The sequence below is a fragment of the Mesoplodon bidens genome (assembly GCF_964165515.1).
Source record: "Mesoplodon bidens genome assembly, chromosome: 18".
Classification (NCBI taxonomy): domain Eukaryota; kingdom Metazoa; phylum Chordata; class Mammalia; order Artiodactyla; family Ziphiidae; genus Mesoplodon; species Mesoplodon bidens.
In genome coordinates, this window is record NC_138175.1 from 58,293,795 (window position 1) to 58,321,435 (window position 27,641).

The 27,641-nt window shown below is 47.1% G+C and overlaps 1 protein-coding gene and 1 long non-coding RNA gene across 7 annotated transcripts in view; one reads left to right on the forward strand and one right to left on the reverse strand.

Annotated features, from left to right (window-relative positions):
- The first annotated feature begins 5,771 nt into the window (after positions 1-5,771).
- The window catches only part of LOC308606460, a 58,336-nt gene continuing 36,466 nt past the window's right edge, over positions 5,772-27,641 (forward strand). For 3 of the 5 annotated variants that reach the window (XR_014013823.1, XR_014013824.1, XR_014013825.1), the window contains exons 1-4: positions 5,772-5,851; positions 20,211-20,373; positions 25,405-25,496; positions 27,125-27,353. This is a non-coding gene — a long non-coding RNA (uncharacterized lncRNA). The remainder of the gene's footprint in view (positions 5,852-20,210; positions 20,374-25,404; positions 25,497-27,124; positions 27,354-27,641) is intronic. The other 2 variants (XR_014013826.1, XR_014013827.1) reach the window with 2 other exon arrangements.
- Positions 23,214-27,641, reverse strand: part of ZNF583 (zinc finger protein 583) — a 69,228-nt gene continuing 64,800 nt past the window's right edge. For both annotated transcript variants that reach the window (XM_081217333.1, XM_081217332.1), the window contains one exon: positions 23,214-23,823. In XM_081217333.1, coding sequence (XP_081073459.1) covers positions 23,734-23,823 — 90 coding nt within the window. In that variant the 3' untranslated portion in view covers positions 23,214-23,733. The remainder of the gene's footprint in view (positions 23,824-27,641) is intronic.

Sequence of the window (27,641 nt, forward strand, 5' to 3'; positions counted from 1 at the left end):
CCTTCCAAAGCTGCCACATCTCAGTGCTGAGCCCTTCTCACCCAGTGGGGAAAGAGAAAGCAAAGTGAGGGGCTGGCTTCTCCAGGCTTTGAGACCCGCTGCCCAACAGACTTGCTTGTCTCCTCACACACGGAATGTGAGGAAACCCACGTGGCTGTGGCCTGGGGAGAGCTAAGACCAAAGAAATGGGGTAAGGATGGCAGCAACCCGCTCGAGGGTCTCAAGGACCACCTGGGCGCCCCCACGGATGGCACAGACCTCACGGGCTGGCTTGACCCTGCAGAACCGAGGGAGACACCCGGTCCTGAGGCTGGTCCGTCAGGAGAAGGGAAAGAGGTGAAGCTGGTACCCATCACCCCAGCACTTCGGGGCAGTGCCCTGGGGAAAGGCTGGCAGTGCTCCACACCTGACACAGCCCTGTTGAGGCAGGAGATAGGTGGGCCTCGGGCTGAGCAGCTGGACTCTGTCCCCTGTGGACAGATACTCCAAGATGAAGAGGAGGAGGAGCTGAGTCCTACCCAGATAAGACACCACATATTTCTCATTCTCGAGGTCAAGGAGACTCTCCCCACTACACATGCGCAGAAAGGCTCCTCAGAGGTCAAAAAGGGAGTGACGTCAGCCTACCCAGAGGCCTCTTCGCAAGAATCCACCTTGGCTGAGAGATGCACACGCACACAGGGGAGGACCCTGAGATAAACCAAGTACGGACTCAGAACCAGGCAAAGCAAGATGACTGGCCAGAGGAAACCCGGAAGAAATGCCCCATATAAGTGATTCAAGCTACCACAAGGGCGCGACTCTCTCTGGGAGCCCACCTGTGTGTGCCTATTCACATGTACTCTTTTTCCTCCTAATAAACACTTGTTTCACTACTTTCCGTTTCTTTGTGGAAATTCATTTTCTCCAAAGCCATATGGGCCAGGGCCTTGTCACTGGCCACTGGTCTAGTGACTAGGATTCAGTGATCTCTCTGCCATGGCCTGACTTCAGCCTCTGGCCAGGAACCGAAATCCTGCTTGAAGCTGCTGCAGGCTGAGGCCACCCGAGATCACTGTGGCATAGAGGGAAGACACACAATCCTAAACATCCCCTCCAGGAGGGACCCCCAGAATCTCCAGCCGGGCTGTCTGCTGGAGGTCCTTCCCTCCTGAAGCCGGTCCATAAAGACTGGAAGAGGCGACTGCTTCTCAAAGTGCAGACATCAACGCAAGGCTACAAGGATCACGAGGAATCAGGGAAACAGGACATCATCGAATGAAGGAAATAAGCCCTAGTGACTGATCCCAGAGAAGTGGAGATCCACCGGCAGCCTGCTGGAGAATTCAAAGTCATCGTCTTAAAGAAGCTCCGTGAGCTGCAGGAGAACAGAGGTAGGCAAAAACACGGAATCAGGAAGACAGATTGTTGTTTCCTTTACAATTTTGTTTATTGAAGATTAAGTTTCTATTCAACTTTAAGGTCCACAAGTATAAAGCTTAACTTGAAAAAACAGAGATTAGTTTTGACATTTAAAATTAGTACAAAAACGATCTGTTAATGACCATAAGGTGAACAATATAGAAACAACTGCATCTCAAAAGCATGTTAGGAAAACAGCAGAGTTTTTAAAATGAAAATTTTGGATTGACGTCAGCAAGAAGGGAGCAATCGATCATCAACTGGGATCAGTCACCATAGACAGGAAATAAATCTAGGCAAGGACAAGTAAAGAATGAGAAATAACCATGTTTCTAAACCTCCCCTCCCCATTCAACTCTTTCCCAAGTCATGCTTCAATTCCAAGGTCAGGGTGAGCTAATAATGCAAGGTCCGTTTGGATCATGTCTCTGGTTGTACTCTGTTCGTGGGACAGATTAAAACTTGATTCAAAATGAGCATATCAGAAAACATTGTTCAAAATGGCATGTTTGTATATTAGATAATTTCCTTGGTATTGCTCCAGAGAACACTTTGTCTTCCTTAGCTAAGTAATAAATCTCTGTTGCCCGCTAGTGTAAAGTGCCCAACGTTGAGTTGCCCACGTGGAAAGCAGCTCAGTTACAAATCATCACTTACAATTCAGAGGAAATATGGGTTTGGTGTTTACATTTGAAACCCAGTGGGGACTCCTCTAATCATGACATCTATATGTAGGGCATGTCTTTCCCAATCAACTGCTCCACAGTCCTGTGATGCAAAATTTCAGGACCTCCAAAGGAAGGCTCTAACTTTGAATATCCCTAGAGATATAAATGTGACTCTGTAATAGTTTAAATCATGTGATACAAAACACATTATCTAAATTGCACGAAAGTCTCTCAACCCATCTTTTGTGATGTAGTGGATGAATGATCAGAATATTCTTATATCACAGTGTATTATATTTTATGAATGTTGTACTGTATTTCTGTTTGCTTGTTTACAGTAAGGGTCATTTATTTGACTGTGACCTCCATGACTGTGGAGACTGTGGCGGGGAGGGGAGGGAAATTTCTCCCCTCCCCCTCTTGAGTTCTTGTGGCTGGACTAATAATACAATTGACTCAAGACAGAGTAACAGGAGAAAAAGAAACTAACTTTAATTCAAAGAAATGAGACCTAAGAAGTGGCCAAAGCAGGCAGCTTTTATACTTTTTAGACAAACAAACAATAAATTTGTGAGGAAATGACAGGACAAAGAATTTTAGGTTTTGGTTGCTCAGTTAGTGAAGAATATAAACAGGATTAAGTTTAGCTGGTAAATTAAAGAAGTAGTAAGGTTTGCTTATGCAGGTCTCTTGGCCCTAAATTCCATCTCTGGTGATAAGGATGTCTCGCTACCTTCTGGTACAGGAAAAGCGCCTTTCACACAGATTTCCTGCTTTCAGGGAAACAGAGGTGGGTCAAAGCATCCCTCTTTCACCAGCTATTTCTTACATAACTTTCCTTCAAAATAATCAATATGCCATTGTGAATGAAAAATGCTGCTTGCCATATCCGTCTGCCAAATAAACCACAATTCTCAATTTTAGGTTTTTTCAGTTGACAATATACTTTTGACCAGGGACAGCAATCAGTTAAGTGCTAACTGCTAGTAGTAGTGGTGGTGGTAGAAATAGTAAAAGTCCTAATAATAGTACAGTTAGCTGCTCTTTTTTTTTTTTTTTTTTTTGCGGTACGCGGGCCTCCCACCGTTGCGGCCTCTCCCGTTGCGGAGCACAGGCTCCGGACGCGCAGGCTCAGCGGCCATGGCTCACGGGCCCAGCCGCTCCGCGGCATGTGGGATCTTCCCGGACCGGGGCACGAACCCGTGTCCCCTGCATCGGCAGGCGGACTCACAACCACTGCGCCACCAGGGAAGCCCAGTTAGCTGCTCTTTTGATTATCACTACCTAGTCACAGAATTGGGAAACCAAAACTAGTTGTTCACACATTCACTCTTGATACCTACTCCCAGAAACTCACACACTCACAGGGTCATACACACAACCACAAGCCCTGGGATCCCCCTACACATACCCTGATATTCTGATTTATAATAAGAAATACGTTCATCACCAGTTCCTGGCACAGAGCTCCCCAAACTCTTGGAATTTCCTTTGTGAGGAGCCAGATCAAGGTGTCTTTTGTTATGTTAATGAACGACTAGTGGGGCGTTGGTTGCCACGGGAACCAACCCAATTACTCAGCAGTTAGAACTTTCAGTTCCACCCCTAGACCTCCAGGGAGGAAAGAGGGGCTGGAGACTGAGTTCAATCACTAAAGGCCAATGATTTAAGCAATCGTGCCTAAGAAATGAAGCCTCCACAAAAACTCAAAAGAACGGAGTTCAGAGAGCTTCCGGGTTGGTGAACACATGGACACACTGGAAGAGCGGTAAGCATGGAAGCCCGTGCCCCTTCCCGCACGTATCTTGCCCTATGTATCTCTTCCATCGTTCCATTCCCGAGTTATATCCTTTTATAAAAATTGGTGGGTGATCTAGTAAAGTAAGTAAAGTAAGTGAACATTTTCTCTGAGTTCTGTGAGCTGCTCTAGCAAACTAATCAAACCCAAGGAGGTCGGGGGGCAGTCATTGGAACCTCCGATCTATAGAGGGTCAGTCAGAGCACAGGTGATACCTGGACTTGTGACTGGCACCTATGGGGGGTGGGGGCATCTTGGGGACCCAGCCTTTAATTAACCTATGGGAATCTGCCTCTATCACCAGCTAGACAGTGTCAGAGTTGAGTTGAATTGTTAGGACTCCCAGCTGCTTTCAGAAAATTGCTTGATGGTGGGGGGTAAAAAATCCACACACCGGAATTGAAATCAGTTATACATACACACACACCTCTAAAAACGCAAAACTGGATCACTACACACACACACACACACACAGGTTTCCCATACGCTCATACACAACCACAAAAAGTGGGCCACACGCATACTTGTACAAACGCACACTTCCAGAAATGGTAGCTTCTACACACATTCACTATCTGCGGGTCCACAGACAACTACGCAGCCACAAAAAATGGGATCTACAGAGTCGGTATTTTAAGCTTTGTGGGCCAATTTCTGTGGCAACTGCTCAGCTCTGCATTGCGCAAAAACATCCATACATGGCACATCGAGGTGCACGAGCACACACATTCAAAATGAATTTACGCACACACGTACACAACCACAAAAACTGGGTTTCTCACACACGCAAAACACAAGGGTACACAACCACAAAAATCCGGTCACACGCGTTCACAAAGGTTCATCCTCACACATACACACAACACAACCTGGGCCTCACACACGTACATGCACAATGACCACCCGAGGCCCGCACGCCCAGACCTCAGGGGCGGGCTCACACCTCCCGTCTTCTCTCACAGACTCGCGGTCACCTCACGCACCACCACAGGAGGTCGCTCGCGTCCCCGCCCGCCCGACGCGCAGCCGCGTCACTACACGAGGCGGAAACGGGCCGCAGGGCCTCCTGGGAGATGTAGTCTGGGGCCTGGAAAGGCTCCGCGCAAAGGACTCTGGGGCTGTTCGTTCAGAGAAGGCGCAAGCGGTATCCCACCCCTGGCCTGGAGAAACATCCCTTCGCCCCTCTCCTGGGTCCATTCGTGTCCGGGCCGGACAGATCGGAGCCAGCGCGGGCCGGGATCCCTCAACCTCACGATTCGGGCGTGGCCGTCCTGAACGGCGCCACGTCCCGGAGGCTTCTGGGAAGTGCAGCCTGAGTTCGCAGTGCGCATGCGCGAGCGCGTGCGTTACAGTCCGCGGGTGATCCTGGCTCCTCAAACCCCTCTGAGCTTCAGGGGCAAAGGGGAGGGTGTTGGGGCTAGAAGCCCCCGGACGGGAACGTGTAGGTGTGGATGCTGGGGAGTTTGGGTTTGGTTGAAGGGATCAAGGAAGGGTCTCAGCACCTCAAAACATTACGTGATTTTATAAGGACAGCAACAAGTGGGGCCCTAGGAAGCGCTAGGCGGCCCTTGCGCGTGCGCGCGGCGCAGCGTGTTCCGAGGGCTGGTGTAGGGGCAGGGCCTCGGGCGGGCACGAGAGCGGCGATGCCCCCAAGAGCGGCTCCGAGTGCGCGAGCGCGCCTGCGTACGCCGGCGTGTGAGGGGGGCGGGGCCTCAGGTCTGTGCCTGTGGAAAGGTCCCGGGAGAGGTGAGTAAGCGCCTGCGCACCGCGTGGGTTTATTTAGGGGCGTGGCCTCGCGCTCTCTGGAACGCCTGGGGGCGTGGCCTCGGCTCGCCGACGTGTCTCGCGCGTGAGGGGGCGGGGCCAGCCAGTGCCGACCGAGGGCCGCGGAGGGGAGTGCGCAGGCCCGGGGAGCGCGGGGAGCGCGCCGTGCCTGCGCAGCTGCTGTGGTGGGCGCCGCCGGGACGCGACCCTGGAGGACAGGGTGAGTGTGGCTGTGGGTGTGCGCCCACGGCTGCCTGGAATTTTCCGCCCGTGACCGCCTGTGGGGTTTTGTCTGGTTGTGTGGTGACGGAGTGTGAGGTGAGGGAGTGTGTTTGAAGCGTGTGGTGGCGTCGCTGTGTTGTGAGAGGAGAGCGGGTTGTGGCGTTTCTGCGTTTGTCTGTGACGGAGCCAGCCGTGTGGTGACGGGGACGTGCCTCAGGACCATGTTCGTATTTCACCGCAAGGTCTGTGGTGTTTATGTGAGGAAGAGGTGACTGCGCCTGTGGGAGGGGGCCGGGAATGGGTATGTAAGTGTGGCTGTGAAAATTTGTGTTGTTGAAGCGCGTTCGTGTGTGTGTGTGTGACCGACTGATGTAGGTGGCCGTTTATCGCCGTCTGAAGTGGCTGCGTGATTTGACCGGGTGGCTGTATGATTGTGCTTCAGTGGCTTTGCGGTTGTGAGTGTGTAGCAGTGTGCGACAGCGCTGTCGAGGTGTATGTCTCCCTGTAAGCGTGGAAGGAGGATCCCTGTGGGGAGGATTCTGAGCGGCTTTACGGGCGTGCAGGCTCCTGGCAAGGAAGTATGTGTGCGGTTGTGGGAGGCTTTCCTTCTCGGTAAAACAGGATAACAACACCCGCGTCAGTTTTGGGAAAATTATATAAATGGGGTAACGTAGTGAAATACCCCGTGCCGAGCTTGGCAGTCTCCACGCCCTGTGTAGGTGCTGGGTGTTTGTTGGAGTGCTGGTGGTCGTTTTTCGCTGTCCCCGTGCAGAGGTAGGAGCGCGGTGGTGAACGCTGGAGAAATTGGCATCTCTGAACTTGAGATTGAGCAGTCCTTCTCAGAGCTGCGGATCTGACCTTTTCTAGCTGAGAGGCGGTGCCCCCAGTAGCCCAGCTGCTCCTTGTTGTCTGTTATTGCATTAGTGCGTTTGAAGGGAGGGCAGTGTCTGCCTGGTCTCTGGGACCTGAGGCTGCGTATGGTTGTGTGTCTGCTTCCTAACCAGTGTAGCCTGGGGGACTCTGGGACTTCTGGTTCCATCACTCAGTAGTTGTGTGACTTTGGGAGAGGTCACTTAAATTGCTGACCCCCAGTTTCACCTGCAAAATGGGGATAATAATAGTACCAATCTTAGGCCTGTGGTGAGCATTAAGTAGAACAGTGCCTGACACAAGTAAGCAACGAATAAATGCTAATTGCTTTATTATTACCTAATAACACCAAGGATTCCACACCCAGAGAATAAAATCCACAGGAAGAAAAGCAAGAAATGAAGCCTCAGAGAAAAAGTTGCGGGTTAAGAGATAAAGTAACCCTAAAGGCTAAATTGAGCTTAGGTTCAGAATTTTCTAGTCGGGGTCCTAGGAGGGCACGAACCAGAGGGTCTTCCTATATGGAGATATCCCTAGGGAGCCTGTGGAGTCAAGACCCAAGCACTCAGAGTTAATTTCTTTCATTCTGAGAAGCCCACTGGTCAAGACCCAGTGGCAGGGACTGAGGAGGAGTATCTCCTGATAACACAGCGATCTGGAGACATCTCCGTGTCTAGACCAGGGTTTCTCAGCCTTGGCACTTTTTTTTTTTTTTTAAATAAATTTATTTATTATTTATTGATTGATTATTTTTGGCTGCGTTGGGTTGGGTCTTTGTTGCTGTGCGTGGACTTTCTCTAGTTGCGGCAAGCTGGGGCTTCTGTTTGTTGCGGTGCGCGGGCTTCTCATTGCGGTGGTTTCTCTTGTTGCGGAGCACGGGCTCTAGGCGCGTGGGCTTTCAGTAGTTGTGGCTCACGGGCTTCAGTAGTTGTGGCGTGCGGGCTCTAGAGCACAGGCTCAGTAGTTGTAGGCGCACAGGCTTAGTTGCTCCGCGGTGTGTGGGACCTTCCCGGATCAGGGCTCGAACCCGTGTTCCCTACATTGGCAGGTGGATTCTTAACCACTGCGCCACCAGGGAAGCCCCAGCCTTGGCACTTTGGATGCTTTGGGGCAGATACTTGAGAGACGGGGGAGAGCTGTCCTATATATTGTCGGATGTTTAGAATTATTCCTGTTCTCTTCCCCCCAGATGCCAGTAGCATACCCCTGCTGCCCCAATTTTAACAAGCAGAAGTGTCTCCAGACACAGCCTGGTATCCCCCGGAGAACAAAATCACCCCAGTTGAGAACCACTGGTGTACAGGACTATGATGAGGGCACACCATGAACATTTTCGGGGCGTGAGGGTGGGGAGGAGAGCAAGGGGGATGGATGAGAGAGGTGATAAAGGGATAATGTTTCTGAGATGAGAAGAAAGGGTGTCCAAAGCCTGCAACCTGGGTAGGCTCTGAGAGGCACTCATTCATTCAGCAGTCAGATGCCTGCCATGGGCCAAGCACCTTGCTAGTCAGGATGGACTAGGTTTCTACTCATTGGAGCTTGCATTTAGTAGAGAGATAAAATTAAATTTATAACAGGTGGCAGTAATTATTTTGAAAAGGAAAGCAGGTGAAAGGATTACAGGGTGACACTGGGTGCTGTTTTCAGTGTCGACACCCAGGCTTCCCATGGGCATCTCAGTCAACTCCAAAGCCAAGAATGGCCACCATCAATGACTCCTTGGAATCCTTTGATCAGGGAATCTAAGGGTTTGGCTTTGAGCTTATCAAAGACTTTTCTCCTCCCCAGTGCTGAGGTCTGGACTCTTAACAAGGAGAGGTCATATCTCCAGCCCGCTACTGAGGCTTGGAGACTGGGGCAGTAGCTCTAAAAACTGTGGCCTTGCGTATAATTTAGAAATCTTAAAAGATAAAAATAAGACATGCCTGGACTCCATCCCCAGAGATTCTGACTTAATGGTTCTGGCATGGGGCCCAGCCATCAGTAGTTATTAAAAAGCTCCCAAGAGATTCCTGTGTACAAACAAGGTTGAGAGCTGCAGCTGTGAGAGTTTGTGGGCTCCTCTGGGGGGGCTTCTCAGAATGAAAGAAATTCATTCTGAGTGCTTTCAATATCTTATCAAGGGCAGTCCCTACAGCTGCACTTCCCTGCAATAGGGACATTCCTAGCCCCATCCTACAAGTGAGGAAATCAGATCTTTTCCCGTGCCAGCAGAGCAAGGGCAGGTCTGACATTCAGATGCAAAGCTTATATTTTCTGCTATAGCTGGGCTTGGGTCTTTGGAGAAAGTACCTTTCTATATCCCCGGCCTCTGGGGCTGGCAGGTTCAGGATAGAGGTGATCTTAAAATACTAGATAGGTGGTATAGCAAAAACAAACTCTGGCTGAACGGAAGCAATGTGTGGGTGCATTAATGGCTGGCTTTCGGGTATGTCAGGACCCACCCCCAACTCAACACCCAGCACAGGCCCCCAGGATCACAGGGGTGCTGTGCCCTGAGGGGAGGCATGGGCACTGTCCAGTAACTCTTTTTATTTTAATTAATTTATTATTATTATTATTATTTTGGCTGCATTGGGTCTTCGTTGCTGCACACGGGCTTTCTCTAGCTGCGGCAATCGGGGGCCACTCTTCCTTGTGGTGCACGGGCCCCTCATCACTGTGGCCTCTCCTGTTGCGGAGCACCGGGCTCCAGGCGTGAGGACCTCAGCAGCTGCAGCAGCGGGCTCTAGAGCGCAGGCTCAGCAGTTGTGGCACACGGGCCCAGTTGCTCCATGGCATGTGGGATCCTCCCGGACCAGGGCTCGAACCTGTGTCCCCTGCACTGGTAGGCGGATTCCTAACCATTGTGCCACCAGGGAAGTCCCTCCAGTAACTCTTTAAGCTTGTTTTCATCCAGGTTCTAGCCATCCTTACCTTAGGAGCAGGAATTTAGCTTTGTGGTAAATTGCAAAGCCCCTTCCCACCCTAAGGTCTGGGACTTGGAAGAGAGGCCAGGTTTACAGCGCTGCCCTGAGGTGGTGTAGGATCCAGCCTCTTTATTTGTGGTGGTGATGATGTTTTGAAAAGGTAATGATATATATGATACAGAACGCCAAAGCGTAGGTAGATAGGGAAAAGTGAGTTTTGAGTTTCCAAGCCTAGTGACCCAGTTCCCTTCTTCAGGGACAATCGCTGCTACCAGCTTCTTTATTTCCCTTCCAGAACTTGTCTGTTCCTTTTCAAACTCATGTATTCGTATCCTGTATTTTGTTTTTTCTAAGTACTTTCTCTATGCCTTTATTCTCCTCATTATACCATATCTTGGAGATCATTTCACACAGTACATGTAGAGCAGGTTTCTCAACCTCAGTACAGTCGACATTTTGGGCCAGATTGTCCTTTGCTTTGGGTGCTGTCCTGTGCATTATAGGATGTTTAGAAGTATCCCTGGCCTCGACCCATTAGATCCCAGGAGCACCCCCCACCCCCAAGTTGGGACAACCACAGATGTTCCAGACATTGCAAGTGTCCTCCAGGGGCAAAATTGCCCCCAGTAAAGGACCCCTGAGGTAGTGCTGCCTTGTTCCTTTTAAGAACTACACGGTGTCCCATATGTGCGTGTAACATTCACTGATTTTATTATTGATGGGCAGTTGTTTCCAATCTCTTGATAGGAGTAGTAATTGTAATAGGGAAGAACCTTTGTGTTCTTTTTTTTTTTCCTTTGGCTGCACTGCGAGGCATGTGGGATCTTAGTTCCCCCGACCAGGGGTCGAACCTGTGCCCCTTGCAGTGGAAGTGCAGAGTCCTAACCACTGGACTGCCAGGGAAGTCCCAGAACCTTTGTATTCTATTACAAGTTAATCACTAAAGGGAGGTTGCCTATAAGCTTGAATTACACATAATGGGGTTCTCTGGGAAACCCTGCCTCCCAGGTAATGAGCATTAAGCTAAAATACCTTTGTTTAGCCCATAGGAAACATCCTGACCAAACCCACCTGTGAATGACTGCAGGAAGGAAGAAATGAACACATCCCCTCTGAAATGTTTGACTTTTTTCCCTCCCTTATAGTATAAAAAAAATCTTGAATCCTAACTCAGGAAAGATGATTCTTTGGGACATGAGTCATCATCATCTCCGTCTTCTGGCTTTCCGAATAAAGTCACTGTTCCTTGCCCCAACAACTCGTCTCTCGATTTACTGGCCTGTTGTAGGGCGAACACTATGAGATTGGACTCAGTAACATAATGATAATAAAAAAACTAACATTCTGTTTAGCACTGGCACTGCTCTAAGTGTGTTACATCTTTTCATTCATTTAATTTTCACAACAGCCCTGTGGAGTCATCGTTGTTGTTTACCTCATTTGACTGTTGAGGAAGCTCAGGCCCAAAGAGGACAGGGAGCCTGTCTGAGGTCACACAGGTAGGGGGTGGCAGAGTTGGAAGCTGAACCCAGGCAGCCTGGCTCCAGAGGGATGTCCTTCGCTGTAGGACTGTACTGCCTCTTCCTACAAACCCTGGCATTGTACACACATACGAGGACGTCTGAAGACACATACCAGAAATGAGGTTACCGGGTTAAGGGGTATGTGCACCTTCAGTCTTAAAGATACTGTTAATTTCTCTCCAACCAGCACTGTGTGTGAATTCTTACTTTGGCCCTCTTAGTGTCAGGCTTCCTTGGTGATGCGTGGTGTATACTGAATTAAAAAGGAAAAGGAAGGCAAGAAATAACCGTGTGCCTATTGCTGAAGATCTCTCATGTAAACTTTTTTTTTTTTTTTTTTTTTTTTTTTTTAAGTTTATTTATTCATTTTTTTAATTAGTTTCTGCTTTATAACAAAGTGAATCAGTCATACATATACATCTGTTCCCACATCCCTTCCCTCATGCATCTCCCTCCCTCCCACCCTCCCCATCCCACCCCTCCAGGCGGTCACAAAGCACCGAGCTGATCTCCCTGTGCTCTGCGGCTGCTTCCCACTATCTATCTACCTGACGTTTGGTAGTGTATATATGTCCATGCCTCTCTTTCGCCTTGTCACAGCCCACCCTTCCCCCTCCCCATATCCTCAAGTCCATTCTCAAGTAGGTCTGCGTCTTCATTCCCGTTTTGCCCCTAGGTTCTTCATGACATTTTTTTTTTAAATTCCGTATATATGTGTTAGCATACGGTATTTGTCTTTCTCTTTCTGACTAACTTCACTCTGTATGACAGACTCTAGGTCTATCCACCTCATTACAAATAGCTCAGTTTCGTTTCTTTTTATGGCTGAGTAATATTCCATTGTATATATGTGCCACATCTTCTTTATCCATTCATCCGATGATGGACACTTAGGTTGTTTCCAGCTCCGGGCTATTGTGAATAGAGCTGCAATGAACATTTTGGTACATGTCTCTTTTTGAATTATGGTTTTCTCAGGGTATATGCCCAGTAGTGGGATTGCTGGGTCATATGGTAGTTCTATTTGTAGTTTTTTAAGGAACCTCCATACCGTTCTCCATAGTGGCTGTACCAATTCACATTCCCACCAGCAGTGCAAGAGTGTTCCCTTTTCTCCACACCCTCTCCAGCATTTATTGTTTCTAGATTTCTTTTTTTTTTTTTTAATTAGTTTCTGCTTTATAACAAAGTGAATCAGTCATACATATACATCTGTTCCCACATCCCTTCCCTCATGCATCTCCCTCCCTCCCACCCTCCCCATCCCACCCCTCCAGGCGGTCACAAAGCACCGAGCTGATCTCCCTGTGCTCTGCGGCTGCTTCCCACTATCTATCTACCTTACGTTTGGTAGTGTATATATGTCCATGCCTCTCTTTCGCTTTGTCACAGCTTACCCTTCCCCCTCCCCATATCCTCAAGTCCATTCTCAAGTAGGTCTGTGTCTTTATTCTCGTTTTGCCCCTAGGTTCTTCATGACATTTTTTTTTAAATTCCGTATATATGTGTTAGCATACGGTATTTGTCTTTCTCTTTCTGACTAACTTCACTCTGTATGACAGACTCTAGGTCTATCCACCTCATTACAAATAGCTCAGTTTCGTTTCTTTTTATGGCTGAGTAATATTCCATTGTATATATGTGCCACATCTTCTTTATCCATTCATCCGATGATGGACACTTAGGTTGTTTCCAGCTCCGGGCTATTGTGAATAGAGCTGCAATGAACATTTTGGTACATGTCTCTTTTTGAATTATGGTTTTCTCAGGGTATATGCCCAGTAGTGGGATTGCTGGGTCATATGGTAGTTCTATTTGTAGTTTTTTAAGGAACCTCCATACCGTTCTCCATAGTGGCTGTACCAATTCACATTCCCACCAGCAGTGCAAGAGTGTTCCCTTTTCTCCACACCCTCTCCAGCATTTATTGTTTCTAGATTCCTTGATGATGGCCATTCTGACTGGTGTGAGATGATATCTCATTGTAGTTTTGATTTGCATTTCTCTAATGATTAATGATGTTGAGCATTCTTTCATGTGTTTGTTGGCAGTCTGTATATCTTCTTTGGAGAAATGCCTATTTAAGTCTTCTGCCCATTTTTGGATTGGGTTGTCTGTTTTTTTGCTATTGAGCTGCATGAGCTGTTTATAAATTTTGGAGATTAATCCTTTGTCAGTTGCTTCATTTGCAAATATTTTCTCCCATTCTGAGGGTTGTCTTTTGGTCTTCTTTATGGTTTCCTTTGCTGTGCAAAAGCTTTGAAGTTTCATTAGGTCCCATTTGTTTATCTTTGTTTTTATTTCCATTTCTCTAGGAGGTGGGTCCAAAAGGATCTTGCTGTGATTTATGTCATAGAGTGTTCTACCTATGTTTTCCTCTAAGAGTTTGATAGTTTCTGGCCTTACATTTAAGTCTTTAATCCATTTTGAGCTTATTTTTGTGTATGGTGCTAGGGAATGATCTAATCTCAAACTTTTACATGTCCCTGTCCAGTTTTCCCAGCACCACTTATTGAAGAGGCTGTCCTTTCTCCACTGTACATTCCTGCCTCCTTTATCAAAGATAAGTTGGCCATATGTGCGTGGGTTTATCTCTGGGCTTTCTATCCTGATCCACTGATCTATCTTTCTGTTTTTATGCCAGTACCAGACTGTCTTAATTACTGTAGCTTTGTAGTATAGTCTGAAGTCAGGGAGCCTGATTCCTCCAGCTCCGTTTTTCGTTCTCAAGATTGCTTTAGCTATTCGGGGCCTTTTGTTTTTCCAAACAAATTTTGAAATTTTTTGTTCTAGTTCTGTGAAAAATGCCATTGGTAGTTTGATAGGGATTGCATTGAATCTGTAGATTGCTTTCGGTAGTAGAGTCATTTTCACAATATTGATTCTTCCAATCCAGGAGCATGGTATATCTCTCCATCTATTTGTATCATCTTTAATTTCTTTCATCAGTGTCTTATAGTTTTCTGCATACAGGTCTTTTGTCTCCTTAGGTAGGTTTATTCCTAGATATTTTATTCTTTTTGTTGCGATGGTAAATGGGAGTGTTTTCTTGATTTCATTTTCAGATTTTTCATCATTAGTGTATAGGAATGCCAGAGATTTCTGTACATTAATTTTATATCCTGCTACTTTACCAAATTCATTGATTAGCTCTAGTAGTTTTTCGGTAGCATCTTTAGGATTCTCTATGTATAGTATCATGTCATCTGCAAACAGTGACAGCTTTACTTCTTCTTTTCCAATTTGGATTCCTTTTATTTCCTTTTCTTCTCTGATTGCTGTGGCTAAAACTTCCAAAACTATGTTGAATAAGAGTGGTGAGAGTGGGCAGCCTTGTCTTGTTCCTGATCTTAGTGGAAATGGTTTCAGTTTTTCACCATTGAGGACAATGTTGGCTGTGGGTTTGTCATATATGGCCTTTATTATGTTGAGGAAAGATCCCTCTATACCTACTTTCTGCAGGGTTTTTATCATAAATGGGTGTTGAATTTTGTCGAAAGCTTTCTCTGCATCTATTGAGATGATCATATGGTTTTTCTCCTTCAACTTGTTAATATGGTGTATTACATTGATTGATTTGCGTATATTGAAGAATCCTTGCATTCCTGGGATAAACCCCACTTGATCATGGTGTATGATCCTTTTAATGTGCTGTTGGATTCTGTTTGCTAGTATTTTGTTGAGGATTTTTGCATCTATGTTCATCAGTGATATTGGCCTGTAGTTTTCTTTCTTTGTGACATCCTTGCCTGGTTTTGGTATCAAGGTGATGTCGGCCTCGTAGAATGAATTTGGGAGTGTTCCTCCCTCTGCTATATTTTGGAAGAGTTTGAGAAGGATAGGTGTTAGCTCTTCTCTAAATGTTTGATAGAATTCACCTGTGAAGCCATCTGGTCCTGGGCTTTTGTTTGATGGAAGATTTTTAATCACAGTTTCAATTTCAGTGCTTGTGATTGGTCTATTCATATTTTCTATTTCTTCCTGAGTCAGTCTTGGCAGGTTGTGCATTTCTAAGAATGTGTCCATTTCTTCCAGGTTGTCCATTTTATTGGAATAGAGTTGCTTATAGTAATCTCTCATAATCTTTTGTATTTCTGCAGTGTCAGTTGTTACTTCTCCTTTTTCATTTCTAATTCTATTGATTTGAGTCTTCTCCCTTTTTTTCTTGATGAGTCTGGCTAATGGTTTGTCAATTTTGTTTATCTTCTCAAAGAACCAGCTTTTAGTTTGGTTGATCTTTGCTATCGTTTCCTTCATTTCTTTTTCATTTATTTCTGATCTGATCTTTATGATTTCTTTCCTTCTGCTAGCTTTGGGGTATTTTTGTTCTTCTTTCTCTAATTGCTTTAGGTGCAGGGTCAGGTTGTTTACTCGAAATGCTTCCTGTTTCTTAAGGTGGGATTGTATTGCTATAAACTTCCCCCTTAGAACTGCTTTTGCTGCGTCCCATAGGTTTTGGGTCGTCGTGTCTCCATTGTCATTTGTTTCTAGGTATTTTTTAATTTCCTCTTTGATTTCTTCAGTGATCACTTCGTTATTGAGTAGTGTATTGTTTAGCCTCCATGTGTTTGTATTTTTTACACATCTTTTCCTGTAATTGATGTCTAGTCTCATAGCATTGTGGTCGGAGAAGATACTTGATACAATTTCAATTTTCTTAAAATTACCGAGGCTTGATTTGTGACCCAAGATATGATCTATCCTGGAGAATGTTCCATGAGCACTTGAGAAAAATGTGTATTCTGTTGTTTTTGGATGGAATGTCCTATAAATATCAACTAAGTCCATCTCGTTTAATGTATCATTTAAAGCTTGTGTTTCCTTATTTATTTTCATTTTGGATGATCTGTCCATTGGTGAAAGTGGGGTGTTAAAGTCCCCTACTATGAGTGTGTTACTGTCGATTTCCCCTTTTATGGCTGTTAGTATTTGCCTTATGTATTGAGGTGCTCCTATGTTGGGTGCATAAATATTTACAATTGTTATATCTTCTTCTTGGATCGATCCCTTTATCGTTATGTAGTGTCCTTCCTTGTCTCTTCTAATAGTCTTTATTTTAAAGTCTATTTTGTCTGATATAAGAATTGCTACTCCAGCTTTCTTTTGATTTCCATTTGCATGGAATATCTTTTTCCATCCCTTTACTTTCAATCTGTATGTGTCTCTAGGTCTGAAGTGGGTCTCTTGTAGACAGCATATATATGGGTCTTGTTTTTGTATCCATTCAGCCACTCTGTGTCTTTTGGTGGGAGCATTTAGTCCATTTACATTTAAGGTAATTATTGATATGTATGTTCCTATTCCCATTTCCTTAATTGCTTTGGGTTCGTTATTGTAGGTATATTCATTCTGTTGTGTTTCTTGCCTAGAGAAGTTCCTTTAGCATTTGTTGTAAAGCTGGTTTGGTGGTGCTGAACTCTCTCAGCTTTTGCTTGTCTGTAAACGTTTTAATTTCTCCATCAAATCTGAATGAGATCCTTGCTGGGTAGAGTAATCTAGGTTGCAGGTTTCTCTCCTTCATCACTTTAATTATGTCCTGCCACTCCCTTCTGGCTTGTAGGGTTTCTGCTGAGAGATCAGCTGTTAACCTTATGGGGATTCCCTTGTGTGTTATTTGTTGTTTTTGCCTTGCTGCTTTTAATATGATTTCTTTGTGTTTAATTTTTGACAGTTTGATTAATATGTGTCTTGGTGTATTTCTCCTTGGATTTATTCTGTATGGGACTCTCTGTGCCTCCTGGACTTGATTAACTATTTCCTTTCCCAAATTAGGGAAGTTTTCAACTATAATCTCTTCAAATATTTTCTCAGTCCCTTTCTTTTTCTCTTCTTCTTCTGGAACCCCTATAATTCGAATGTTGGTGCGTTTAATGTTGTCCCAGAGATCTCTGAGACTCTCCTCTGTTCTTTTCATTCTTTTTTCTTTATTTTGCTCTGCATCAGTTATTTCCACTATTTTATCTTCCACCTCACTTATCCGTTCTTCTGCCTCAGTTATTCTGCTATTGATCCCATCTAGAGTATTTTTCATTTCATTTATTGTGTTTTTAATCGATGCTTGATTCATCTTTAGTTCTTCTAGGTCCTTGTTAACTGTTTCTTGCATGTTGTCTATTCTATTTCCAAGATTATGGATCATGGAAATAGAATCTTGGATCAGCTTTACTATCATTATTCTGAATTCTTTTTCAGGTAGACTGCCTATTACCTCTTCATTTGTTAGGTCTGGTAGGTGTTTATCTTGCTCCTTCACCTGCTGTGTGTTTTTCTGCCTTCTCATTTTGCTTATGTTACTGTGTTTGGGGTCTCCTTTTTGCCGGCTGCAGATTCGTAGTTCCCGTTGTTTTTGGTGTCTGACCCCAGTGGCTAAGGTTGTTTCAGTAGGTTGTGTAGGCTTCCTGGTGGGGGGGACTAATTCCTGTGCTCTGGTGGTTGAGGCTCGATCTTGTCTTTCTGGTGGACAGGTCCACGTCTGGTGGTGTGTTTTGGGGTGCCTATGGCCTTATTATGTTTTTAGGTAGCCTCTCTGCTAATGGGTGGGGTTGTGTTCCTGCCTTGCTAGTTGCTTGGCATAGGGTGACCTGCACTGTAGCTTGCTGGTCGTTGACTGAAGCTGGGTGCTGGTGTTGGGATGGAGATCTCTGGGAGATTTTTGCTGCTTGATATTATGTGGAGCTGGGAGGTCTGTTGTGGACCCGTGTCCTGAAGTTGGCTCTCCCACTTCAGAGGCACAGCACTGGCTCCTGGCTGCAGCACCAAGAGCCTTTCATCCACCCGGCTCAGAGTAACAGGGAGAAAAAGTAGAAAGAAAGAATTAGTAGAAGAAAGAAAGAGAGAGGGAAAGAAAGGAAGAAGGGAAGAAAGGAAGGAAGAAAGGAAGGAAGAAAGAAAGGAGGGAGGGAGGGAGGGAGGAAGGATGGAAAGAAAGAAGGAAAGAAAGGAGGGAGGGAGGGAGAAAGGAAAGGAAGAAAGACAGGAGGGAGGGAGGAAGGAAAGAAAAAGAAAGTGGAAAGAAGAAGGGTGGGAGGGAGGAAAGAAAAAGAAAGAAGGAAAGGAGGAGCGGAGGGAGGGAGGGAGGAAGGGAGAGTAGGAAAAAAAGAAAGAGCAGGTAAAGTAAAATAGAATAAAGTATGAAATATAGTAGCGTTATTAAAATTAGAAAGTAATTATTGAAAAAAAAAAAAAAAAAACGGACCGATAGAACCCTGAGACATATGGTGGAAGCAAAGCTATACAGAGAGAATCTTACACAGAAGATTACACATACACATTCACAAAAAGAGAGCAGGGGGAAAAATCAAAAATCTTGCTCTCCAAGTCCACCTCCTCAATTTGGGATAATTCGTTGTAAAAAGAGGAAAAGGGCGAGAAGTCTGAAATCTTGCTCTCTAAGTCCACCTCCTTAATTTGGAATAATTCGTTGTAAAAAGAGGAAAAGGGGGGAAAGTCTTAAATCTTGTCCTCAAAGTCCACTTCCTCAATTTGGGATGATTCGCTGTCCATTCATGCACTCCACAGACGCAGGGCACATCAAATGGACCGTGGAGCTTTAATCCGCTGCCTCCGAGGCTGCACAGAGAGATTTCCCTGCCTCTGCTCTCACAGCTCCCGGGTCTCAGCCTTGGACCTGGCCCCGCCTCTGCGCGTAGGTCGCCGGAGGGCGTCCGTTCTTCGCTCAGACAGGACGGGTTTAAAGGAGCCGCTGATTCGGGGGCTCTGGCTCACTCAGGCAGAGGGGAGGGAGGGGCGCGCAGTGTGGGGCGGGCCTGCGGCGGCAGAGGCCGGCGTGACGTTGCAGCAGCCCGTGGCGCTCCGTGCGCTTTCCCGGGAAAGCCGTCCCCGGGTCTCGGGGACCCCAGCAGTGGCGGGGTGCACAGGCCCCCCGGAAGGCGGGGCGGACAGTGACCCGCGCTCGCACACAGGCCCCGCGGCGGCGGCGGCGGCGGCGGCGGCGGCGGGCCGCGGCGGGCGGGCGGCGGCGGCGGCGGCGGCCCACGCCCGTCTCCGAGGTCCGTGCCTTACCCGCGGCTCGTGCCTGTCACCGGCGCTTCCCCAAGCAGCCCTCTTAATGCCCTCTCCTCGCGCACCAGGAAACAAAAGGGAAAAAAGTCTCTTGCCTCTTCAGCAGCTCCAGACCCTTTCCCCGGACTCCCTCCGGGCTAGCCGTGGTGCACTAACTCCTTCAGGCTCTCTTCCTGCCGCCAGCCCCAGTCCTCTCCCTGCGCTCCGACTGAAAGCCGATACCCGAGCCTCAGCTCCCAGCCCCGCCCGCCACGGCGGCCGAGCAGACAAGCCTCTCGGGCTGGTGTGTGCCTGAGGGCACCGGTCCTCTGTGCCAGAATCTCTCCGCTTTGCCCTCCGCACCCCTGTTGCTGTGCTCTCCTCCGCTACTCCGAAGCTTTCCCCCTCCGCCACCTGCAGTCTCCGCCCGCGAAGGGGCTTGTAGTGTGTAGAAACCTTCCCCCCTTCACGGCTCCCTCCCACTGGTGCAGGTCCCGTCCCTATCCTATTGTCTCTGTTTATTCTTTTTTTCTTTTGCCCTACCCAGGTATGTGGGGAGCTTCTTGCCTTTTGGGGGGTCTGAGGTCTTCTGTCAGCGTTCAGTAGGTGTTCTGTAGGAGTTGTTCCACGTGTAGATGAATTTCTGATGTATCTGTGGGGAGGAAGGTGATCTCCGCGTCTTACTCTTCCGCCATCTTCCTCCGGGGTCCTGAAGCATGTCCTTGCCTCCTATCACACTGGAATCCCATCAAGCCTTCAGGCTTCCTACCAGCTTACAGGATGGAATCTGCTGGCGTCTCCCCGCTTTTCCCCTCCATTAATGGCAGGGTCCCAATGTGTACTTGCGACCCATGCTTTTCTCAAACCAGTGCTTCTCCCGTTTAGCGCGCTCTCATGTAAACTTTTAACAGCTAAGGGTGAAGCAGGTTTTGTTTACCCCATTGCACAGGTGAGCAAACAGGCTTTGTGTGGCTCTCCCACAGCCAATAATTGGCAGAAGCAAGGTTTGAATCCAAAATTATCTAATATCAAACTGCTGTTCTTTCCTCCCCAGCAGTGCTGAGTTCTTGGAGAAAATTATTTTGTGGACAAGAATCGTGCTCCTTCAACTTGGGGTGTGTGCCAAGGGCAAACAGCCATGAGAAACCACAGGATGGATGCGTTGCCACTTCCTGGAGCAATCCATTTTACTTGAGGAATCAGAAGGGAAGAATCTGGTAAATGATTTAAAACATGATTTTATATTAACACAGACTCAGATTTATCATGATGTAGGATGCAAAAGTTATATGGATGTTTCAGAACAAAACAGAAGATTTCAAGAGTTTTATGTTATGGGGCAGCTGCATTGGGGTATTCTCAGGCCACAGAGCTAGCCATTAACCCTCCTCTACCGTGCAGGGACATTAGTCAGAAGTTCTCAGACGCCACGTGTCAGTGAAGTGCTGGAGCTGGCTTGCCCCGCCTCACATGAACCCGTTGTGTACACCTCTCCCCAGTTCCATGTTCAGTGACATCAGTTTGATACAGTGGGCCCTGGTGGGAGTATGTACACCATGGAAATTGGCAGACACTGCAAATTACCCAGCACATCACTGTCCCAAGGTTGAATACAGAGAGAATTCAGGCATCCAGGATTCTTTGTCACCCTTTTCTACACAAGGGAAGCCTTGCTTAGCACAGTCAGAGAATTGAAGGCCAGGCCACTCAGTTTGTCACTGAGCCACAACTCCTCAACCTTAATGTGGTCTGCTCCAAAGCTCCCCAAGTGCTGTGGCACTCTGATATAACAAAGGTGAATATCTCGTAACTGTGGTGCCACATTGACACCTCCTGAACCCTGCCAGAGAAGACAGTGGGAGTATTTGCCATGTAGACCCTTATCCTGCTCCAAGAGGGCAGACTGTGCTGCATGTGGATGGGGCTTAAACCCAGGCTTCATCACTTAAAGCTCTGAGACAGGGCTTCCCTGGTGGCGCAGTGGTTGGGGGTCCACCTGCCGATGCAGGGGACACGGGTTTGTGCCCCGGTCCGGGAGGATCCCGCATACCGCGGGGCGGCTGGGCCCGTGAACCATGGCCACTGGGTCTGTGCGTCCCAGGCCTGTGCTCCGCGGCGGGAGAGGCCGCGGCAGTGAGAGGCCCGTGTACAGCCAAAAAAAAAAAAAAAAAAAAGCTCTGAGACATTGGGCAGGTCTTCTTCCCTCTTTCATCCTCAAAATGGAAACTGGAACCCATGTGGTCAGTTTGCTCTAAAGGTGAAATCATATAATGCATATAAATATCCAGTACAGCTCTCAGTCTCATACTTAACTATTTTTTTAAATTTTTAAATTTCTATTGGGGTATAGTTGATTTACAATGTTGTGTTAGTTTCAGGTGTACAGTAAGGTGAATCAGTTATACATACACATATGTCCACTCTTTTTCAGATCCTTTTCCCAGGTAGGCCATTACAGAGTATTGAGTAGAGTTCCCTGTGCTGTACAGTAGGTCCTTATTATCTCATACTTATTATTAACTGGGAGGCATTGTTGTCACCAGAGGTTGAGCACATTTAGCATGCACACACCTGAGGGCTTCCCCAGAGCACGTGAACAGAAGGACAGTAGACTGTTCAGAACAGAAGACTCACAGCCCACAGCACTGGCCACATGCCACACTAATAACAACGATAATGATAAATACAGCTACCACGATAATTGTCTTGTCTGCTCCTCACAGCAGCAGCCCTTCACCTTCCTTTTTCAGGCATAAAAGATCAAGGTAAAGACCCAGTAAGGTTCAGTGTCTTGCCCAAGGTCACACAGCTACACACAGGAGTGTTGGTCAACTCACAGTGTGCAGTGTAGAACAGGAGGTGAAGGCAGAGGTGGAGGTAGTAACAATAGAAGTAGTTTCCCACGTAATGAAGTGGCACCTACTGCATGTTCAAGAGGCCCCTACCCCAGCTAAGGGGGCCAGGGAGGGCTCTGTGAAGAAGTGATGGTAAAGGAAGTATTTACTACTGGGCCATTTAGTCATTCAGGTAGCGAATAGTTAGCCCCTTCCACGTGCCAGCTCCTGGTCCAGGGCACGTGGGGCTTATGCTCAAGTGGGTGGGACAGACTGTAAGCACCAGAAGCAGATCACAGTGTGTGTTAGCAAGGAGAACTGTGGAGGAAAGAGAAGTCAGAACTGGGAAGGGGGGGGCTGATGGACAGGAGGTCAGAGGTGGGTGGCAGTAATAAACAGAATGGTGAGGGTGAGCCTCACAGAGAAGGTGAGGTTAGAACAAAGGTTGAAGGGAATGAGGAACTGAGACGGGGAAAGAGCATTGCAGGCGGGGTCCTGAGGCAGGACTGGGGCAGCTCGTACAGGGATTGGCAAGGAGGCCAGTGTGAGGAAGGGGAGAATTGCAAGACCTGAATTCATAGCTCATGGGAGGGAAAATAAGGCCAGATATTGCACGTAGACTCTTACCTAATCCTCACGACAACTCCAGAAGTAGTTCTGTGTTGTCCCCGTTTAACAGGGGAGGAAACTGGCACAGAGAGGCTAAGTAATTTGCCCAAGGTAACACAGCTAATAAAAATAGTCATCAAGCCCAGGTGGTCCAACTTCAGAGTGAGGTGTTTAACACACACCAGGCCACCCAGCCCTTCCCTGTAACCCAGGTGAAGACAGGGCAGGGCTCCAAGCTCCTTCTGGACCTGTGAGTCTGAGTTAGGCAGGGCTGGTGTCCCACGGCTCCTTTCTGCCCTGTTGGAGTGACCTCATAGGCTGACCTCATAGGCTAACCTCAGTGATCTCCAACCAGCCCCTTTCATCTGGCCTTAGCGCATCCCTGAGATTCCTCTGAATTATGCATTTTTTTAGCACCAGGTCATTGACAGAAGAGAAGAAAAGCCCACTTATAGGGCACATGAATGGGAAGGAACAAATGGAAGGGTCACTGTATTTGTTTCCCATTGCTTTGGTGACAAATTACCACCAACTTAGTGACTTCCAACAACACACCTTCATTCTCCTACGGTTCTGAAGGTCAGATGTCTGAAATGGTTTAGGCAGGGCCATGTTCATTCTGGAGGCTTCTAGATGCCACCTGCATTCCCTTCCTGCATCTTCAAAACTGGTGGCACAGTGTATCCAGACCTTTTTCTCTCTGACTCTGCTTCCATCATCTTCTCTGTCTCTGACCTCCTGCCTCCCTCTCGTAAGGGCCTTGTGACCACATTGAGCCCACCTGGATAATCCAGGATCATCTCCCCACCTCAGCATCCTTCATTTCATCATATCTGCGAAGTCCCCATTTTGGCCTTTTTTAGACCCTGCCCTTTTCCAAAGACAAGAGGGCTTGGAATGACTGCTGTTAGAACTGTTCTCTGTGCTGTGGTTTCAACATAAAATGGTTGCACTGCACCCCACTTTCAGCATGCCAGGAAGCATTCTGGACTGGTTACTAAGTCAGGCAATAATTTTTCTTGAGCACTGCTCTGCACAGGGCATGGTCTCAGACACAGGAGGAGAGAGTGAACAAAACAGTTAAGGTGTCTGCTCTCATGGAGCCCAAGTCACATGGGGGAGATGGTACCTGCATCAACAAGCCATTTTCAGGAAGCCGGGGGTACTGCACAGAAAGTGGAGCAGTAGAATGGCGTAGACTCTGTAGTGTGAAGCAGTGCTGTCCTGTAGAGACATAATGCAAGGCAGAAGTTTAAATTTTCCAGAAGCCATACTGAAAACAGTAAACAAATCAATTGTTAAAGTTAATTTTAATAATACATTTTGTTTAACTCAATACAGTATATCTGAAATATTACCATTTTAATTCATAATCAATATAAACAATTACCAGTGAGATTTTTTTACATTCTTTTTTTCTTTTTTAACTGAGTCTTTAAAGTCAGGTGTGTCTTCTACATGTATAGTGCGCCTCAATCCGGACACTTAATTGATCTGAATTTAAATTTTATAAAATTCACCATTGGAAAAGTAGATTCACACACCCAAGTTGTTCCAAACATACTTAAAAGTTTTACAGTAACTGAATTAAGGATCAATTCTTAATTTTAGATTAATAATAAATTTTAATTCAGTGATTTTAGTATTTATCATTAATTACGGTTTTACTAATAAACAAATTGAAATAAAATTAAACAGTTTCTTATTTCCAGAACTCCATGTCTCACGTGGCTGCTGGCGTGTGTTGGGCAGCACAGGTATAGAGTGACTCAGGGTGATAGAGGGCCTCCTGTGGAGGTGATACTTGACATCTCGCCTCTTCCTCTCCCATTAATGCAGACCATTGAGATTACCCTTCTAGATTTCTGCATACCTATCTAATGAGTCCCTTCTCCAGCTGTTGCTTCCCCCTCGCCTCTCCCCCACCACACACACCCAGTTTATTTGACACACAGCCACCAAGAAAAATTTTGTTAAATGTTAGGTCAGCCACATCATTCCTCTGCTCAGCCACCAACCCCCCGTGATGCTTTATCACGCTTAGGATGAATTCCAAACTGCTCCTTACCCCTTCATGATCTGGCCCCAGACACCTCCTAGTCCACCACTCCCCGTCTCGCTCACTCTGCTTCAGCTCACCCGCCTTCGCACTTCCCTTCACATGCCAAGCATGTGCCTGCCTCAGGGCCCTTGCACCTGTTTACCTCTACCCAGAATGCCCTTCTCCCAGTGCCCAGGTGGCTCACACTGCATTCACACCTCGGCTCAATGTTGCCTCCTCTGAGAGGCCTTTCCCTGCCACCCCCTCACTCCATCCCCTGCTCGGGTCCTTTTTTTCCTGCATAGCAGTGATCTCAGCTAACACTGTGTTCTTTTTCTTTCTTTCTTTTTTTTTTTTTTAACACTGTGTTCTATATGGACTTGTCTTCCCTGCTAGAATGTAAGGTACTTGGGAGCCAGTACCTCTCTGCTCTAACTCTGCTCTCTCCCCAGCACCGGGGACAGTGCCTGGCACCTGGTGAGCACTCCACAATTCCTTGTCAAATGAAAGAACAGGTGTCTTCCTGTCTCATTTGCCTCCTGATCTGGGGCCTCCTGTGATCTTAAGAACAGATAGTGTTGGTTGTGGTCCCTCCCTGGTCCTGAGAAGGGGCAGGAATGCTTCAGAAGATGTTGTGACCTCCCGCAATGTGCATGTCTGTGCACGTGTGTGTGACCAGGGTGTGGGGCCAGCGGATTCTTATCCTAGAGACCCTGGGACCACCCAGAAGCCCCAGTCGACTCATGACTTCTCTTCTCTCCCAGCCCCACCTTCTCAGCACTCTGCCCCTCTCCAAATTGAAACCCTCAAGGGGGAGGAAAGGATGCCTGCTGCACGCGGGAAATCCAAGTCCAAGGTAAGTAGTGGTTCCTCATCCTTTGGGAAAGTTCCATCTTGTAAGAAACCATTTGCTTTCCTTCCATGGGAACATCCTACCCCACAGAGACCCAACCGAGACATAGTCCCTGGTTTCCTTCCATCACCACCACCGGGTGTGGGAGTGTGAGAAGGGCTCCAGTGACTCAGGTAGCCACTCAGCGGCCCCCCTCTCCTTTTTTCTCAATGTGCACATGACGGTTCACCTATTCATTCAGCATCTCCAGGGTCTCTGCCTATGCTGGGAGGAATACTCTCCCCAGAGAGAAGACCAGAGCCGCCATGATTTCTTGAGGTGGACATGAGTGCCCAGGTGGGACCTGCTGGGGCAGAGGAGGATTGGATGCTATGCTCCAGAGTTAATCTCTTTTTGTTTTGCATTACACGGGCCTCTCACTGTTGTGGCCTCTCCCGTTGCGGAGCACAGGCTCTGGAAGCGCAGGCCCAGTGGCCATGGCTCACGGGCCCAGCCGCTCTGCGGCATGTGGGATCTTCCCGGACCGGGGCACGAACCCGTGTCCCCTGCATCGGCAGGCGGACTCTCAACCACTGCGCCACCAGGGAAGCCCCAGAGTTAATCTCTTGATGTTGCTTTGTTTTTACATGTACACCCCATTTTTACAAGGAGGACATCTCTCTAAGAGACTCTTCATAACCCTGTATTCAGGTTGAGTTAGTTGGAGCCAGGCCAGTGAGTCAACCTCCTGAGATAAGCATGTTTCAAGACTCTAGAGGATGAAGTGATTTTCTACAATAAGCCTCTTCAATGCAGTTTCTCATAATAGACACTTTTGCCCTCTAAGTTATGTGTATTCATTCCCTATTGCCACAAACTTGGCCATTCAAAACAGCACACATTTACTACACAGTTCGTGGGCTGGAGTTCAGACACAGCTTGGCTTAGCTGGATCCTCTGCTTTGGGTCTCACAAGGGTGAAATCAAGGTGTCAGCAGCTGTGGTCTCATCTGAAGCTCAGGGTCCTCTTCTGAACTTATCAGTTATTGGCAAAATTAGTTCCCCCTCCTGCTTTTCATGTGGCTCCCTTCATCCCATCTTCATACCAGCAACAACAGGTCACATCCCATTCATCCTTCACATCTCCCAGACTTCCCTTTCTGCTCTCCTCTTCCACCAGCTGGAGAAAATTCTTCGCTCTTCGGGGCTCCTGTGATGACATCGGGTCCACCTGGATAATCCAGGCTACTCTCCCTATTTTAAGGTCAACTGATTAGTAACCTTGATTACATCTGCAAATAAACTTTTGCCATGTATAACGCAGCCACATGTGGTTAGGGACATGAATCAGCAGCCAGACTGTCCAAATTGAACCCCAGCTCCTTCATTTATAAGCTATTAGATCTTCAGTAAGTCACCTCACGTCTCTGGGCCTCAGTTTCCTCATCTGTAATGTTGCTGTGGTCCCCAGTCACTGGCTAACATGAGCCAGTACATGCAGAGTACTTAGAAAAATGCCTTGTCTTTGTCAATGCCCTGTAAATCCAAGTTGATATGCTTTTTATGCAACAAAATCTTTATCATGTTGCATTGTGTTTTGTTTAATACACCTGGCCCTTTTGATCTCAGAACTGCAAATGTTTCCTTAATAGAATCCTGGCACCATGTATCTCCCGTGTTTGGAAGTCCAACGTTTTCTCAGCCATGTGGAAGCACAAGCCCACGGTGAAAGGACATGTGATTTTCCATTTCAGGCACCAGTCACATTTGGGGATTTGGCCATCTACTTCTCCCAGGAGGAGTGGGAATGGCTGAGCCCCATTCAGAAGGATCTGTATGAAGATGTCATGTTGGAAAACTACCGGAACTTGGTTTCTCTCGGTAAGGCTCTCCTGCTCCCATAATCCACAGCTGGCCCATCGTGGGACGTGAATCAATCAGTCTAGTCAAGAAAACAGAAGCCACTCCAGTTTTTTGTTGTTGTTTTAATGGCTTTATTTAGGTATAATTTACATATTATACAATTCACCCATTTGCAGTATGCAATTCAGTGATTTTTTTAATGTATTTACAGAGTTGTGCATCCATTACCCTAGTCAATTTTAGAACATTTTCATTATCCCCAAAGGAAAGCCTATACCCATCATCAATCACTTTTTATTTCCCCCT